The sequence below is a fragment of the Bacillus rossius genome, chromosome 1 (assembly GCF_032445375.1).
Source record: "Bacillus rossius redtenbacheri isolate Brsri chromosome 1, Brsri_v3, whole genome shotgun sequence".
Classification (NCBI taxonomy): domain Eukaryota; kingdom Metazoa; phylum Arthropoda; class Insecta; order Phasmatodea; family Bacillidae; genus Bacillus; species Bacillus rossius.
Window position 1 is genome coordinate 23335080 of NC_086330.1, and position 17195 is coordinate 23352274.

The following is a 17195-nucleotide window of genomic DNA, read 5'->3' on the forward strand; positions in this document are numbered from 1 at the left end:
CTATATTAAATATGAATGAAATACCTGTAGAACAGCTACAATGATCCAATTTTGCAGGAATATTAGCATATTCAATGGCCACAATCATGTTTAATTTGATGGTTATTGTTGACACACAAGTATGAAAAAAAAAAAAGTATGAATGAATGTTGAAAATTTGAACTAAATCTAAGATAAAACCAGTATGACTACATATCACAGGACTAAAATTGGAGACCGAAATAGTAGGCCTAGCCAAATACAATTTAATTCGCAATCAGTATTTCTGTAGGTCATACAGTTTTGCCACAGTGGACCCATGAAGAAACTCCTGCACTGACTTTGAAAGTTGGTGGTTAAAAATTACTTTTCTCGAATTTTGTTGTAGGTTATAAACCAAATTTAAAGTTTATAGCTCAACTGAAACAGGTGATGCATCACTTAATCATGCAGGATATTACTGTAAATCCCTTATTAGAAGGGTAATTGTATATAATAGATTTATGTTCTAAATTTTTTTAAACTTACTATGCAGGAAATTTTATTAAGTGGAATTTTAATAAACTGTTTTTTTCTATAAATGTTTCAACAAACATTGATTCTTGATAAAATAAAAATTAATGAAATTTATATAATAAATATTCACATTAGATTAGATACACCTCCTCGCTATCTGCTCCAGTTCAAATGCCAGGTAATAATGGACAATAAAGAACTAATACATTAAAAAATTGTGATAACTAACAAGCTTTGGGTAGACACAAACAGCTTTTATTATTAATACTTAAAATGTATACTGCAATATGTACCAGACTATTACAAATTTCATACATTCACCTATCAATGACAACTGAATAGTCACGTCCTAAAAAAAAGAACACAAAATGTAAAGAATGTCAACTTTTGGAACACACAGGTAGTGTGTAAATGTCTGGGAGATTAAAACTGCAGTAGCACGTGTGACGCTGCACTGCAGAGTGAACGGTCCTGCAGTTACGTGGCGGCAGCGGCGGTCGCTGGAGCGGTTGTGGCCAGCGGGTTTCGGAGCACCAGAATCACAGAGTCTCCTCGCAGGAACATCTTCGAGATGAAGCGGTCTTTGTTCACTGGCTTCGACTGCAAAGAATTGTTCATAAACAACACAGAACCAGAGGTACGAAGTCAAACAATTTGGTTTTGTTCGCAAGAGCCGTATCTTTTGCGATTCCTGCATCCAAACTACAACCAAATAGCAACTCTTCCTACCAGAAGTAGTTCTATCAAGTCACTATGACCAAATAATTTACTGGTAGGCGTAACTGCAATTCTATACCCGGTTGTTACACCTTGGAGGTGTGTAAAAGGTATGCATTGGGTGAATTATGAGAATTAGAATACTAGGTTTCATTAGGTTAAAAATATCACAATATTGTAACTTACAAATACAGTAGAACCCTGTTATAATGTTTTTCAAGGGAGCACAAGAAAAAAACATTATAAGCAGGAAAACGTTATAAGCAGGAAATCTAAATTTAGCACTTAACAATGTTCGAGCTTTGTACCAATGGACTCACCAAGCTATGTAAACAACTTTAATGTTAAAAACAAAGTTAGTAGGTATTCTTGATACATGAATTTTCTGAAACAAGCCAACAATTTTTCAACTTCGTCTTGTTCCCTGGTTAAATTTTGTTTGTCTTTAAAGATACACTGCCACATTTTTTGTAAAATTGTCTGACAATTCATGATGACAACATTAAGAGTGAGAACGTATACTCCTTCGCCACCTGAAAATGTTTAATTTTGGGATTCCTATGTATGAATGAAAAAAAAAAAATATTTGTAAGCAATAGAAAACACTTTTAGTTATGCCCTCGCTCAATGGTTGGCAACTTAAATATCGTAGGACTATGTAGGTGCATCTGAATACTAGGGGTGTGCAAATATTCGAAATTGCAAATATTCATGCAAATCAAATATTTGATTCGATTCACATTCAAAACCAAATTAGGTATTTGAAAATTTCAAATATTCAAAAGTTTTCGAATGTATTAAAATATTACTTTTGTTTGACAAAACGTGTGATACAATATTATGTCGAACCTCGAGAAATCATTTTCCCGAGAGACTTAATGGAAGAAAAAAAACTGTAAGCAGACCTTTACTTGCATCAAATTTTAGGTTAGGTAAATGGGCATGCTGAGAACAGTTAAAGACAATGTAGCGTGAAAATTATCATAAATGCTTACGATTTAAATACAAACTTTACGTGATGTTTAGCATAATTAATTTATTATATCCAGTTGTCAACACAATTTTTGGGTGAGCCATGTGCCATATAAAAGTGTAAAACTATTTTAAACAATGCCAGCGCATCAGCTTTCAATAATAACCTTTAAAAACTAATGCACACATACTCTTTGATCACCATTCTATTAATTTTACTAATACAAATCTAGAGAATTTTTTTTTAACCATAGAAAAGTAAACACAGCTGCCATCATGGCTACAGCAAAAAAGAAAACGTGTCCGTTTGTGGTTATGGCCAGCAGAGCGGCCCATGGCCAGAGAATTGTGTTGCTAGAATTGCTCCAGCGCAATCGCTTTTTAAACTACCGAAAATGTTACGTAAATAATTAGATAAAATTAAAAAGACACGATAAACAAAATTCATTAAAAATTATTTTGCCTTGACACATTTGATTCCAAAAGACTCTGAGAACGGAGTATTGACCATGCTTAGGAGCAGTTTTAATAAACAACTCTTTGATATATCGATTGGTGATCGCTTGACTATTTATTGCGGAAAATAAAAATGATATTCGAATATCTGTTTACTTTCATAAACTTTTTTTGCCGTTTTTAATTTTCAGAAGACGAAGTGAAGTTCAGAACGTTGTTTTTCTGCTTCTGGGAACATTGTCACTTCCAAGAGGCAATGCCTGGATCCAGAACATGTAAAGGAATTGGTCTTTTTGCACTATAATTTACGTAATGTTGATGGCAAGGTGTAGGCTTGGCTTTTGATGAAGACATTTCTATACCACTGATTGTGTTTTATTACTAAAACATTAGAAGAGACATACAAATTTACATGTTACTTGAGTAATAAAAATGTATATAAAGCTAAAGAACATTATTCTTTTAAACAACAATTTATAATATGCCAAATTTTTACTGTAATTATTCAGATTTATACTTAGAACTTAATTAAAAAATATTCGCAAATTATTCGCTATTTGCAAATATTTGCAATTATTTGATTCACATTTGATTTGCATTGAAAAAGTCACATTTGCACAGCCCTACTGAATACCCACTGGAATGGCAAGGAAGAGAAGAGTTGACTAATGGTGCCAACTGACACGTAACTATGAACATTGTGTACCTTCAGTATATTGCATAAAATTGTATTTTAACAAACTTCATGTATTGTATGGCAGCGATTGTAAACATAAACATACATAAAGGAAACTTTTTATCGTAAGTGTTGGAATAATTTGGTTTTAAAACATTTTTCCCCCCATTTATTGAATGTTAGAAAGCAAACATTATAAGCAGGAAATTACACTATTTATGAACGTTATATGCAGGAAATAAATACATTGTCCTTATGGGGGAAATATTGGGACTTTAAAAATATGACATTATAAGCAGGAAAACATTATATGCAGGAACATTATAACAGGGTTCTACTGTAATTAATTTAATTATAATATATGGAATATAAAGATGTGTACAACAAATAAATTTTAATGCAAAAACAAAGTACCGGTAAGTATAAAATGTTACACATTCCAGATTTGTTTTTAATGTTTACATATCATATAGCCCTCAATTTAACATTTAATTTGTTTATCAGGGAAAAATTACACTTAGAATACTGAAAAAAAATTCTAAAAGGAACACTCTCAGGTTAACATACATTATTAATTATACACAAGCAAAACACATATATAACAAATAACTGTCAAACACTATACATGTCTTACCTGACAAGTAAGCACCATCACCATACACAACTTCAAATTTTGCAGAGGCTAATATATATATAAATATATGTATGTGTGAGTGTGTGAGAGTATGCGTGAGTGTGTGTGTGTGTGAGAGAGAGAGTGGTTGAGTGTAAGTATGTGTGTGAGTGTGAGTGTGTGTGAGTGTTTATATATAAATTCAGCCTCTGTATGTTTGTGCTCACTAAACTCAAAAAGTAGTTGATCAATTGACTTTAAATTTTGACACAAAGTTGCATTTCAATACACAAGTGTTTTCATAATATATTTTTTTAAAAATTCCGGATTGTCCGTCATCTTCAAAGAAGCATGAATTTTGTTGATATGGTGTTCGGTTAGAAATAAACACATAGTCTGAGCATTTTTAGAAAAGGTAAAAAGTTTTAATAAAATTTGTATAAATTTTATTCACATTCTGCTAATAGGTAGTTTAGAACCTAATTTTCTCTGGAAAGTCTGGCAAGAAAGGAGATCAGACTCTTCATGGAATGAATATATTCTCCTTGGAATGTGCATGCGTAAAAAAAGAATAATGACTTTTAAAGCCGTCTTTTGTAAGTGTTTCACTGTTGGCTCATATGAAGTCATTGGAAACATTTGATGATAATAGAAACACTTGAGAAATAATCAGATTCAATTTGGTGGAGCACTGGTGTTACTATCCTGTGACTTCAGACAAATGCTTCCAGTTAAATCTCGCTCAACACTAGTTGATGAATTGATGCCTGTTAGAAATATTCAACTTTTTGGAGTACAATCAAAAAACTGCATTTAACAACAAATATGAGAGTTCAGCTTCAAACTGATCCAACAGCTAACATATTTTCCAAACAATTACTAGAAGTCAGTAACAGCACTGTACCTACAAGCAAAAACAGGAAACATCACCTTCCCATCTAATTTTTTCAATATCATGAATTCAAAAGAAGATTAGTAGACAAGGCCTTCCAAAGCATCGAAACAAATTATCGAAATCACATATGTGGTTAAGCTGGAGAGCCATTCTAGCAGCTAAAAATATCAACACACACTATATAAACAAGATAATTCTAAACAGAATAGCAGGTGAAACAGTGAAATACAAATCCATTGACTCTGTGATAAACCAAAGTGAAGTCGTGAATTTTCTAACGGAATTTCTTAATTCACCTGATGTTACTAGATTACCCTCACGTATTCTTACTTTGAAAATTGGAATGCAATTATATTACTAAGAAACATCAATCAGCCAAAGTTATGTGCCATGGCACACGATTAGTACTGTAGTTAAAAAAAATTATGAATCTAATTGAAGCAACAATTCCGATTGGACCTAATAAAGGTAAAGAAGTACTACTTCTACGAATACCACTCATTCAGACCAACATATCATTGGAATTCAAACGGCTATGACTATCAATAAAGCGCAAGGGCAATCTTTACAAGTGTGCTGTTTTAAATTAGAAAACGAATGCTTCTCTCATGGACAGTTATACGTCGCATGCTCAAGAGTCTGTAAACCATCTGATCTTTAAACAGACAAACAAAAAATGTAGTCCATCCACTAGCTTTAAAATAAAAAATGATTTTATGTGAAAAAAAAAAATATTTTTTTTTCTTCCTTTCCTTTCATTCCACAGCATAGCCACAGCAATGCAAAGCAGGGTATAAAATTGAATGTGTTTTCTCAGTGAATCTACATTCACCAATCATTTCATATCAGACTGAGCCACAGCAAAGCATAGCCGGGTTTAGCTAGTGTAAAAATCTAATTAAATATCAGAAAACAGTAACGTCTAGTTGATGTAAAGCCAGAATAAAAATTGATATTTTATAACAAAAATTAAAAGGACCTGCATGGCACAATTTTTAAAGCTGAACATTCTGCCTAGTCTTTTATGTTTGAGCCAATTTAAAAATTTTTCATAAAAATTGTGGCATAAGAGTCTGATCGATGAAAGTAATGAAAAAAAAAAAAACACATCCTGAAATAACTGTACCAGCTAGTGCACCAGCACGAGCTACCATGTAAACTGCGCGCTTGAAAGTGTACCTTCTTCTTCCCCTTGCCGGTGCGAGGCATCTCGACCCACATCTCCTTCACGTTCTCCAGGACCATGTTGCAGTGGCGGTCGAAGGCCTTCACTCGCCCCAGCAGCTTCTTGTTGTTGCGACAGTTGATCAGCACCTGCGCACACAGTTCAAACACTTCCTCGCTGCACTGTGTTCTTGGAGATACAAAATACATACTGGATTTCAGGACAGAAAAGTCGGAGCATAGGCGAGTACACACAAGGAAAAAAATTCATAACCATCTTAAGGAAATTAAAGCCAGTTTTTTTTTTTCAAACAGGAACCAACTTGTTTTTTTTTCTACAGCCTTGCTTATAACATTTTATGGTAACTGCTCTGTATCACGTAGCCAACTTTATCCTGAAGCACGGTCATGTATACATTGATTCTGTGATACCTACTTGATGTTTGCTGTTTTAATTTAGTATGTCGAAAGATCCCGGTCAAAAATTTTTTTCTTTTAAACCAAGAACAAAAAATTTAAGAAATTGCTGTTGGTTTCCTATTGCATAACTGCAAGCAATTTGTCCTGATTAACTTTCAATGTTATGTTGAAAAGAGTACAAAAAAAATCAATATTTCAGGTTCAACTCAAACACTAAGTATCATGATGTTATTTGCCAATAACTGTCTAATGAATATGAAATGGAAAAAATTATATACTAAGTATATTATGGTTTAACATAATTGGTAGGTCAGGCATAGGTACTCTTCATACCACAGCTCATACTGATTTAAATTTTCTCAGAAATGTTTTCCAAGCAGTACTCACTATGTGTTTCTAAAATATGAAATCCTGATTTCAAACAGGTGTATGTCACTTATGTGTGAACCCAAAACTTGATCTCGCAGCACAATTTACAAAATTACAATAATAATTTCTGCCTAAGCATCTTGATTTGAATTAAATTAAATATGAATGTCACCTATGAAAAATTTGCAGCACACACTATATAGAAAAATATTAAAACAATGAATGCAAAAAATTCAAGATGTTCTGTATGTATTAATAACACAGACAAACTAGCAAAAACAAAAATTGAAACTATCGAGTTCAGCCTGTTTATCCCTTTACTCCAGCAACATCATTCCAGTAAATGCTACTACAGTTTTGCATTGCCTTCAAGCTCGAGAGCTCCGGGGCTGGGAAGGGTGGGGGGAGGGGGCACACCAGCTGGCCTGCACAGACCTACCTGCGTGTTGTTCTTCACGGACTGTGTTAAAACAGACAGCGGACCAGTGCTGAACTCTTCCTCCTCTCTCTTCGCCAGCTCCTCTGGTGTCATTTCCGACTTGGGTTTCGTGAGCAGAGACCTAGAGTACCAAGCAAACCCACCTTACTAACCCACCCATGCACAATGGCACTACAATAACTCTTGAGATGCAGGCAATATATATTTTTGACAGCTAGGCTATGCCCAAGGTTAGCAAAGGGAAGTTTCCTTAATCGCGCATTGTCGCAACCCCCTAGAAGGTGACCTTAACCTTTATGGCCAGTTATGTGTTGTCCCTGCTTCCTAGGGACACGACTGAACATTCATTAGTGAATAATTATTAACATTAATTAAAATAAATACAGCTGATGTGCATGTTTCATAAATGTAGTTATAATGAACGTGTTTCTTTGACCATTGGGATTGTCCATTAATCATGTGAGGCTCGAAGGGGGGGGGGGGGGGGGGGGTGTTCGGGAAAAATCACGAAATATCACAAAAGGGGGGGGGGGGGGGGGGTACAGAGATATCACGTGTATTTATTTTTTCGTGCGATTTTTACTAAATCGAAAAGCGACGCGTGACCTTGACTCGCCGTAGCCAGGCAACAATATCCCCGCCCGGCTCTGCTTGCCAGTCGCCAGTAAGACTGTGATTTTGGTGCCGAATATACATGCTGTGCTTAATTTTCCAGAATTAAATTAGATTATACCTATATTTAAAGATAATATTCTGAAATTTTTAAAAATATTTTGTACCAAAAAAATACACGTGATTTATTGGGGGGGGGGGGGGGAGGGGGGGGGGGGTAGTCTAAAACCTCACCACAAATCACTAGGGGGGAGGGGGGGTTAAAAATTTGCTAAAAAAACATCACGTGATTAATGGACGACCCCATTTTTGGTACCATCATGAAAAAAGTAAAAATAAACATGTTTACATGTCGTCTGTCATTTGTAAGAAGGGGCCATCTTACATTTTTGTTTAAAATGAGTTAACTGCAGAAATACATGTTTTCTTTCATCCTTCATGGTCTGTAAGAAGGGGATAACTGTATCTCTAATAGTTTTTAAGATATGACAGGGGCTAACCATAAATAATTAAAATACAGTGATGCATTACAGTGTGCTCATTTTGTTTTTCTGCTCTCCTGAAAAGTTTATGTTTTGTAGGTTAGCCCCTTCTTACAAATGACAAGACGATGTTTTAAATCTGTAAACTGATAAAAGCTCTTAAGCTGTTAATAGCATTTCCTACTGAAATTATAGCTAATTTAAATCATACTAGTCATTAATTATATTTTTGTTCCCCATCATTAATATTGTTAGAAACCATTTACAAGCTGATTATGATGCACTCTAATTTAGGAACTAGCCTTTTCTAATAAAAGTTAAATATGTGACCAGCATGTAAACACTAAAAGCGAGTAGAGGTTTTTGTAGCAGCCATGAGCTACTAATCACATGGTTAAGAGGCCGTGTCAGTAAATGTTTACTTCCAATATTCTGCTCTAGAAGTTCTCTCTTTTAACAGTGAGATTTAGTGGCTTTTTCAACCGAAGGAACTGTAGCCGCAGCGCGTGATAAAGCTACTATATATACCCTTATCACAGGATTAGTGGGAAGGTTGACAGCTCGAGTTTACTCGACGAAAAATGTATCTGGTTCCTCGACAATCTGAGAGGATGACAATCTGACCGGCGGCTCACTAGGAAATTGCGGATGCAGGGATTCAGAATCAAGAAACCTCACTTATACAACTATGGTATGAGTCGAATCTAAAAATTTTAATACTTTAAACGTATCGGAATACAATTAATCTTCAAACATGTGGTAATTATTCTTTATCTGGATGTAATAGTCCGTGATAAATAATGTTAGTTGACATTAAAAAGTATACGAAATTCATCATGTAACGTTTTAAAAGGATAATAACATAAATGCATATGCTTAGATATTGCATATGCATCACACACAATCTAAATACAATCTCACTTAAGTCAGACTACCTAATTTTTTTACAATGCACCATCATACAGTTTAACAGAGGTAGGTGAACCTCTTATCGACGTTGTTTCAAAGAATTTAAATTTACAAATATTATACTATTTATCTTAATACGATATGTAGCCTACCTTTATGAATACGAACATACAAAAAAATTATTGAATTTATCACATTACACTTTAACATTACACAAGACTAAAACACTAACAAAACTTAATTTTATACATTGCTGTAGCATATTAGAAGACGAAATAACTCACAAGACTAACATTAAGAGGGCTGCATTACAAATTTACTTTACAGAGAAGAAAATATCCTTTCAAGATATTTCATTACCTCATTCATTACATAATACTGCCGTTGATGTTATCGTAGATATAAAGTATTTAAAAAATATATTCCATTATGTTTATGTAAATATTTTGAAAACGTTATTGCTTAAAGATGCTCATTATTTAAATAATAACGAATCTTTTACTTTTATGTACTGAACAAACAAAATACTTATAAGTTAATAAGAATAAGCTTAGTTGAGTAACATCTTCAATTTGTATTGAATTCAATGTACATATCGAAAATCATGTACAATGAATGCAACAGATTTAATTCAATAAATATTTGATCTTGTGAAACGGCCATAATATTGATGTAGATTAGGGACCGGAAAAATTCGCGGTTTCGACGGCCTTCAGGATAGACTGCACATTCCCCTGTACACTCGGGCAAATAATGGCAGTTCATTTGCTGCTGACTTGTTAGTCGTCTCAGCTTGTTTGTCTGTGATTCGATCCTTCTTTGGTTGGTGTTTTATAATTGGTTGAGATTCGTCCAGATGAACAGTAAGCCAATAGCAAAATCATCTAAAAGGTATATGTATTTGACTTCTAGCCTATCGCCGAATGAATCCGCGAATTTTTCCGGTCTCTATTAATTATAGATGCTCACATGCATCGTGAGAGTCCGTATAAAGCCTATTACAATTCTATAAGTATACATTAAAATGCTTTTAAAATATACATGTGTAATATAATTAAAACTTGTTTAAGTAAGATCATCACAAAAAAAAAATGAAAATACTTCAACAGTAAGTGATGTTTTATAAGATTTTAACAAAACACACTTACAATAAGAGAATACTAATCATACCACATAATTCAACACAAAATATACATTCCAGTAGGCGCTACGTAAAAACAACTTCTATTTTTATGCTGATAACTCTGCATTGTTTTATATATATCATTATTTCTAACTTTAAATATTCTCTACACATTAACTGAAATTACTTATTTACAGAGTCTTAGCTAATGTTGGTCTGTACCACATACAGTTCGTACGATATCTCTACGCAAAACACATACAGTTCATTATTAGTAATATCAATTATATTTCATGAACATAATGAAATTAGTATAGGCCCTAGGTTGTTCACTGTTAATTGAGTACTTCTGAAGTATTTTCATTGTGAGTTAACATACATACCAAATGCCATTCTTCCATTAAAGTTACAAAGAAGACAACAAGATAATATAAATATGTATGTAGTACCATATTTTAAACCCCTATTAAATGAATAATAACTCAATCTCTATTCTGGACTATTAAGTAATAATTTTTATTAATGTTATTTATAACTTAAATAAAATGACAACTAACAAATTAGTAAAAAAATATAATTACGTGCGATATAGTGTGACATTTGTACTTGGACGGCAAACGAATATAATAAAATGTCTATGACAATGTTAACTTTACTCATTATTATGGAAAGAAACAAAATGGGCAGATAAGCATATTCTACGCTGACATTTAAAAATGCTCAATTTAAAATGAACATTCCAAGAAAATTTATTTTATATCACCACAAAAAATCAAACTGCGGCGTCATTTTCCCGATGACAAACAAAAAAGTTGTATGGTCGCGAATAATACATTCGTATGGCGTCACATCAGCGGAATATTCCCTTGGCATAAATGTGTGAATTCTGTGGCACTAATGGAGAAGTAAACCTTCGCTCAAACACAAAAACAAATGAACGAACAGGTTTTTTTTTTTTTTGATAAGATGTGTAATCGGAGACCCCTGGGGTGGTTGAAGAGTGTCAGGTCGGTCGCCAGACCAGATAGTAAAAGCTCAGGGGCTGAGGATAGAAAAGGCATATCTCCAAATTATTAAGTATAAATGTTGTCATGTAATAGTTAAAGACTTGATTACACCCAGGTTTATAAACCCATCATGATCATGAAGACACTGATCGGAAGGTAATGTGCAATACATTTCAATGGCGTTTTCAGTTTTTGCTAAATAATTATAAATATAAGCAAAATTTCAATGTATCTGGACAAATCAAAATATTGATAATATTATTTTCATCACAGAAATAATATATGATATAATAAATAAATTTGAAAAAAGCGGTTATGTTAAATGTATTGTATACTTTCAGTAGGCAAAATTTCCGGCCCCTACCTCTTATAGACTTTGAGAAAAACTGCCTTTTAAAATAACATTAATATAGATAGGAGCGCAAATTTGTGACACGGCCTCTTAACACAGATCTAGGCCACTCTAATTCAAGTCGTAACGGAAGTGTGAGGAGCAGTCATTTATCCCATTAGAAATAATTTATTTAACCAAAAAGCAGACAAACTACTTGTGACTATAAAGTTATCTAGCTATTCTAAATTAAATTTTGACATTTTTAATTAGTTGGTACCACTGGCCACACCACCTATAATTAATTTTTCAATGTGATATACTATATAACTTGAAATATGACAATCATCATGTAGTAAGCACTCAAAAATTTAAATGGTTACAGGTAAACACCATTTGTCATACAATACTCTATTAACCGAAATCATTTTAACAGAATTAGATTTAATTACAGCAACTGACATCTGGGGGTAAAAAAAAAACAAAACTAGAATAATGTGTACATTATGAGAATAAAATTGAGGAAGACAGAAAATGTTTTAAGTACATAAAACAAACAGAATGTATTACTATATTTAAATATAATTATATTATACATGTTTTTTCTACAATATAGTGTAGCCTATGTTTTATTAATAATTGTTCAACAATTCTATGAAGGTGGTAAGAAACTATCACAAAAGTTAAAAAACTTCTAAAATAATGCACTGAATATTTTTCCCATATTGAAAGTTATCTTATTGTGTGAAGGGTTAAATGAAAGCGATTTCAAGCAGTTTTACAATAATATTCTCCTTTCCCTAGTCTTCACAGTCCTCCACAGTATTAAATGTCTTCAATCCAGAACGAATTTAAATACATTTGTTCACGGCACAGCTTTTAAAATATCGAATTTCTCAGAAAAAGTTTTTTTTCTTTGCCATTTGTTAAACATTTTAAAATGTAAAACAACTATTAATGTTCATTTAGTCAATACATTATAAAACAATTACAGTTAATTACATTTAATTTGGTTTGTTTTATAGACAAAACTCAAACTGCATTCAATCTATAAGAAATATATAAATCTCAGAAAACATTTGGCAGTCGATTGAACCGCATGTTGATGCTACTACATATATCTAAAAGTGCTTGAAAGAACTTATCAATTGATATTAAGTAAGCTTATTAAAAATAACCATTATAATGATAAAATGTTATAGATCACTTACATTTTTGTAATTAATTCAATACAATTCACAAAAATAAAAACCGGCAAACCCAGCGCAGCCTCTCACAATATTATTATTACTACTTTTTTATTCAGCAAAAATAAACACCGTAGATAACGTACACTATGTGCTTAAAAGCATTTACACCCTAGATAAATTTTACAATCTTTTTATTAAAATATAATTTTTAATACATGACTTATTAAAACTTACACACGCAAATTAACAAAGTCGTCAATAGCATGAATAAAAACGTCAATATAGACGTGTATTAATAAAAGTCAGAATAAATCTAAACTTCAACACCAAAGTTAAAGCAAAATTTATAATGCTGCAAAATGACATTATAATAAGTCCCTGCGGTGCAAAATATAAAATAGCCGTACAATTTATTTACAAATGTAGAACTGACTAGGCTATATACAAAGACGGATCCAAGTATCGTCCGCTGTTGTAGAAGTGCGAAGACAAGACCGACTGCAGACTATTCTATTTCCAGTTTGTACTGTGTTATAGATTTTATAGGGTTGAATATGTTTGTCCTTTCAGGTATGCAAAAAAAGACAGGCCACTTATTATATTTGAATTGATAGTATTGCTTGCACTACTTCCAGGCTTGCAGAACAGAAGAAGTGTATTTATAGTTTTTGCCAGTAGACACGCAGTCCAGTTTGACCCACCGGCAATAGCAGATGCTGTCTCGTGCAGCGCCAGAACAATTGTATTCCTTAACCGATATTAACACGTCTGTGCCAACTCCGGTGCTGGTAGCACAGTTTGAAGAGATCTTAGGGTTCATTGATCGTTTGACCAGGCCATCTCCAATGCTTGGCCCGTTACTGACCCCACTGCATCTAGCCTGCCTAAAAAACTACCCGCTGGGTTATATTTGGACTCCAACTGCACCTTAATTACACAAGAGCCAAGGTTTAAAATAATACTCACTGTTAGTGGTGACTGATTTACTTATTGTTAAAACTTATACATACTTGATGTACTGACATCGTACGGCCGAAGGCCACCCCAAAGCCCGACCTGCACCCGCCAGTACTCGGCTACGCTAACGGAAAGCACCCCTAGCCATGGCCCACCTGAGTCAAGTGAGCGGACCGCAGCCCAAGGTAGAGAATAGCGAACCATTTTAATTACGCATGCAACGCACTCCCCGTGCCTACGAAATTCCCCACACAATAATAAAGTAATCAAAAGCAAACAAAAGCCCCTAATTAATAGAGTGCGACGTAGGAGTGCCCTGGTCACTCACGTGTAGTTTTCTACTAAAACAGCTGTGAGTGCAACCCTTGCGGCCTTCAGCCTAAATTCAGTAGTGAAACGTGTGACGTAACGCAAACCGCCCCAAATTAGCATTATCATTCACCACTGGAGTAGTTATCAAGAAACAGACAGTCTCCAGCTGGACTCTAATATTCAAACTTATTTTAGAAAACTTATTAAATGTCAATTCTAAAACATATATAGATATTAAGTTAATCATTAAGTTTTATTGTATGAATTTAGAGCCACTTGCTTTTTATTATTAATGTACTTTTTTACGAATAACGGAACTTTAGAAACTCTGGCACGACAGGGAGCTCACCCCTGCCCTCGCGCCAGGGCCAGACGCCAGTACAGCGCGACTCGCGGACCGGGACGGACGCACGTCCCACGGGGAGCCAGCATCTCTTTGTTTCACCGAACGTCCATCTGGTAATTATAGTCACAACCAAAACCTTTTTTTAAATACTCCCCGTGTGCGCCCGGTCCTTTTCCGGTGTAGGGCCTAACCCAGCCGCGTCAATTTAACACGCCCCACACAAAGCATTACGTGGGGCCGTGCAGTATACGGTACGGGTTGTCTCCCACCACCCCAGAACTTTAGTTAATCGCCCAGTGCACAGGCACAGCCTACATCTAAACTTGAACGTGTTTTAATTTAGTAGCGAGCCGCGGTCCACACAGGTGGGCCCGCGCGTCGCAAGTTACCGATTACGAGCTTAGCCGATGCTAATCGAACACTCTCCCTCAACTGCTACTGGCGTGAGGACTTAATAAGTAAACACACGTAGAGGCACGCAGGTGTCCCTCTCAGATAACGTGTGCAGTGTAATCGTGTACGTAAAAGCACCACAGAGTGCCATTTTGTCAAGTGTAATTGTAATAATAGTGTAATCAAAACTTCTACGTGTTCCGACGCCTCATTGGCAGTCATGTACCGCCGAGTAGACCTCGCGCCCAATGTAATGAACCAGTGTAAATCGTGAACAATAAAACGTCCACCCCGCACCTCCCGTGCGTGACGTGCGACCCGTAGAACAACCAGAACAGTGTATGTAAATTAACCTAAACAACCCAACCTAATCAGGAAACAAATTCCATCACCGCCGACGGTTCTAGCGGACCACGCTGGGGCAACGAACCCACGATGATCATACGGTTAGACACCGAGCTAACCTGGCGCCCTCCCGGAACAGAAATCTCTAAGAAAGCCAGCCACCCCGCTAGGACCTGCGCCCGACCTCGAACACGAGACCGCGGCGGACGGCAGTACATACATAACGCAACCCCCATAGGACATATACATAATTTACGTAAGCCCCCCTCACCCCAAATGGTAAAACAGAAAGGGCCAGACTTCCATGGGACAAAAGAAACAATTTTATTGACGACATCCATCGTGGCCTTTTCTAGTCACTTAAGCTGTCGATGTCCTGACGTCGTACCGACCATGGCCTCTAAGCCTGTGCTCCGCACCGCAAGTACCCGATCCCATGTTAGGAGCGCACCCCTAGGCCAGCGGGAATGAGTCAGGCGAGCGCCTCGGGCGTGACCCCAATAGACGTAAAGAAACTTAAGGGCACGGAACCCAGGGAGCTCGAACCCATAAAAAAATTAAGGGAAAAGCCATTTGGACAAAATTACTAATTACCAGACATTAGACAAGTGCATCGTAGCCACTCCGTGCGAGCACCGCACGCACGGAGCAGACAACAAACCTCATTAACGTTCACCACGGCCACCGGCCTTAATTAAAGTGCCTGTGACAATGATCAAGTCGGATTAGGAGAAATCCCACTAAAACAATTCACAGTGAGGCAATATGTTGACGCCGTCGTCGGTGCTCCCTCTGAGAGCACAGGCCATTATGTGTCCTCAACACCTGATCAGTGCTGTGCCACGAACACGCCCGCGCGTGCAACGTAGTGTAGTGCCCCGAATGGCGTGACGTTAGTCACAGCTTCCTACGTGTGCAAGGCGCCCGGCCGGGTGTGGCATTGCGCGACTAGGTAGTTTATGTACATGCATTTGCTAAAATAATCAAAATTAAAACTTTTAAAACAACCAATAATTATTGTTAACTAACAAATCATTTTGTAAATCAATATCGTTCACAAAACTGGCCGGAATCACCTTCTCATGCTCCGCAGTTTCCCGCAGAATTTTCCCCCTCCCTGGCCCGGTCGCCAGGGAGAGGAGGCAGTAGCCATCCAGCACTCGCCAGGGCCGGCAGCCCAGCGCACGGGGAGCATTCATCTTTCGCGCTAATCTCAATGTTAACATCAATTGGTAATTATAGTCAAATGTTTTCAACAGCTCCCCGGTCGGCCCTAACCGGCCGTACGATATCTCGTGCGGTCTTTCATTAAAATGTGTGACTCACCACCGAGTCTTTCCTGTGCTACGTAGTGCAATTATTTAGGCGGCCCGCCGTGGCGCCTGCGCCTCATGCTATTAAAACTCCGCTCGGGGAATTAGTTCATCGCCCACGCGGGGCGGCACTGTGCCGAACGCGAGACTAAGTTTAAGGACGATTCATCACCTGGGACGTGCAACGGTCACGGACGAGATATCCCGCCGGATTCCTCCGTGCTCGTGCCCAGCTTAACGTGGCCCTCGCCACCACGCGGATTATCCGCCTTTACGTGACCACCTGAGTGGGACACTTGAACTTCACCCCGAACTCGGGACTAGCCCTTAGTGACCCTAGTGTAATATTTCTTTGTTAAGTGTACTTGTATAACCAGTCGTTAGTGTACCCCGTGTTACGTCCCGCACAAATCAACCACGTGTGCAAAAACGGGCTTGCCGCTCACCCGAGCATTCGTCTCCGTAACTCGCCGGGTTACCTACCTCTCTTAAAGTACTAGCCGCCGGGCTATCGAGCGACCGTAAAGAGTACCGCCAATTGAGGGTGGTGTAGGCTGAGTGGAGGTCGACGATGATGCGGCCAGTCGCGTGAGAGTGCCATATGTGACGTAGAGAAGTGTAACGTGTGCGACGTAATAAATCTGTTAAACGTACGTGTG

General features: G+C 36.5%; 2 protein-coding genes across 2 annotated transcripts in view; one reads left to right on the forward strand and one right to left on the reverse strand.

Annotated features, from left to right (window-relative positions):
* Positions 1 to 728: 728 nt before the first annotated feature.
* On the reverse strand, positions 729 to 12996 carry LOC134533092 (probable small nuclear ribonucleoprotein Sm D2). Its single transcript, XM_063370335.1, has 4 exons — positions 12892 to 12996; positions 7217 to 7337; positions 6004 to 6138; positions 729 to 1095 (listed from the first exon to the last, which is right to left on the reverse strand). Coding segments are annotated over exons 1-4 (381 nt in total). The 5' UTR covers positions 12894 to 12996; the 3' UTR covers positions 729 to 972.
* LOC134533085 (glutamate receptor-like) overlaps positions 8749 to 17195 on the forward strand; it is a 56825-nt gene continuing 48378 nt past the window's right edge. The window contains exon 1 of the mRNA XM_063370326.1: positions 8749 to 9001. Within this exon, the coding sequence (XP_063226396.1) occupies positions 8959 to 9001 (43 nt within the window). The 5' untranslated portion in view covers positions 8749 to 8958. The remainder of the gene's footprint in view (positions 9002 to 17195) is intronic.

What these genes read in the sequence shown, in the direction of transcription:
- LOC134533092 (XM_063370335.1), bottom strand. An exon ending in CCGTGAAGAACAACACGCAG is followed by an intron (nt 6,139 to 7,216) that starts GTAGGTCTGTGC and finishes CTGTGTGCGCAG; the next exon opens with GTGCTGATCAACTGTCGCAA. An exon ending in CCGGCAAGGGGAAGAAGAAG is followed by an intron (nt 1,096 to 6,003) that starts GTACACTTTCAA and finishes AATTCTTTGCAG; the next exon opens with TCGAAGCCAGTGAACAAAGA.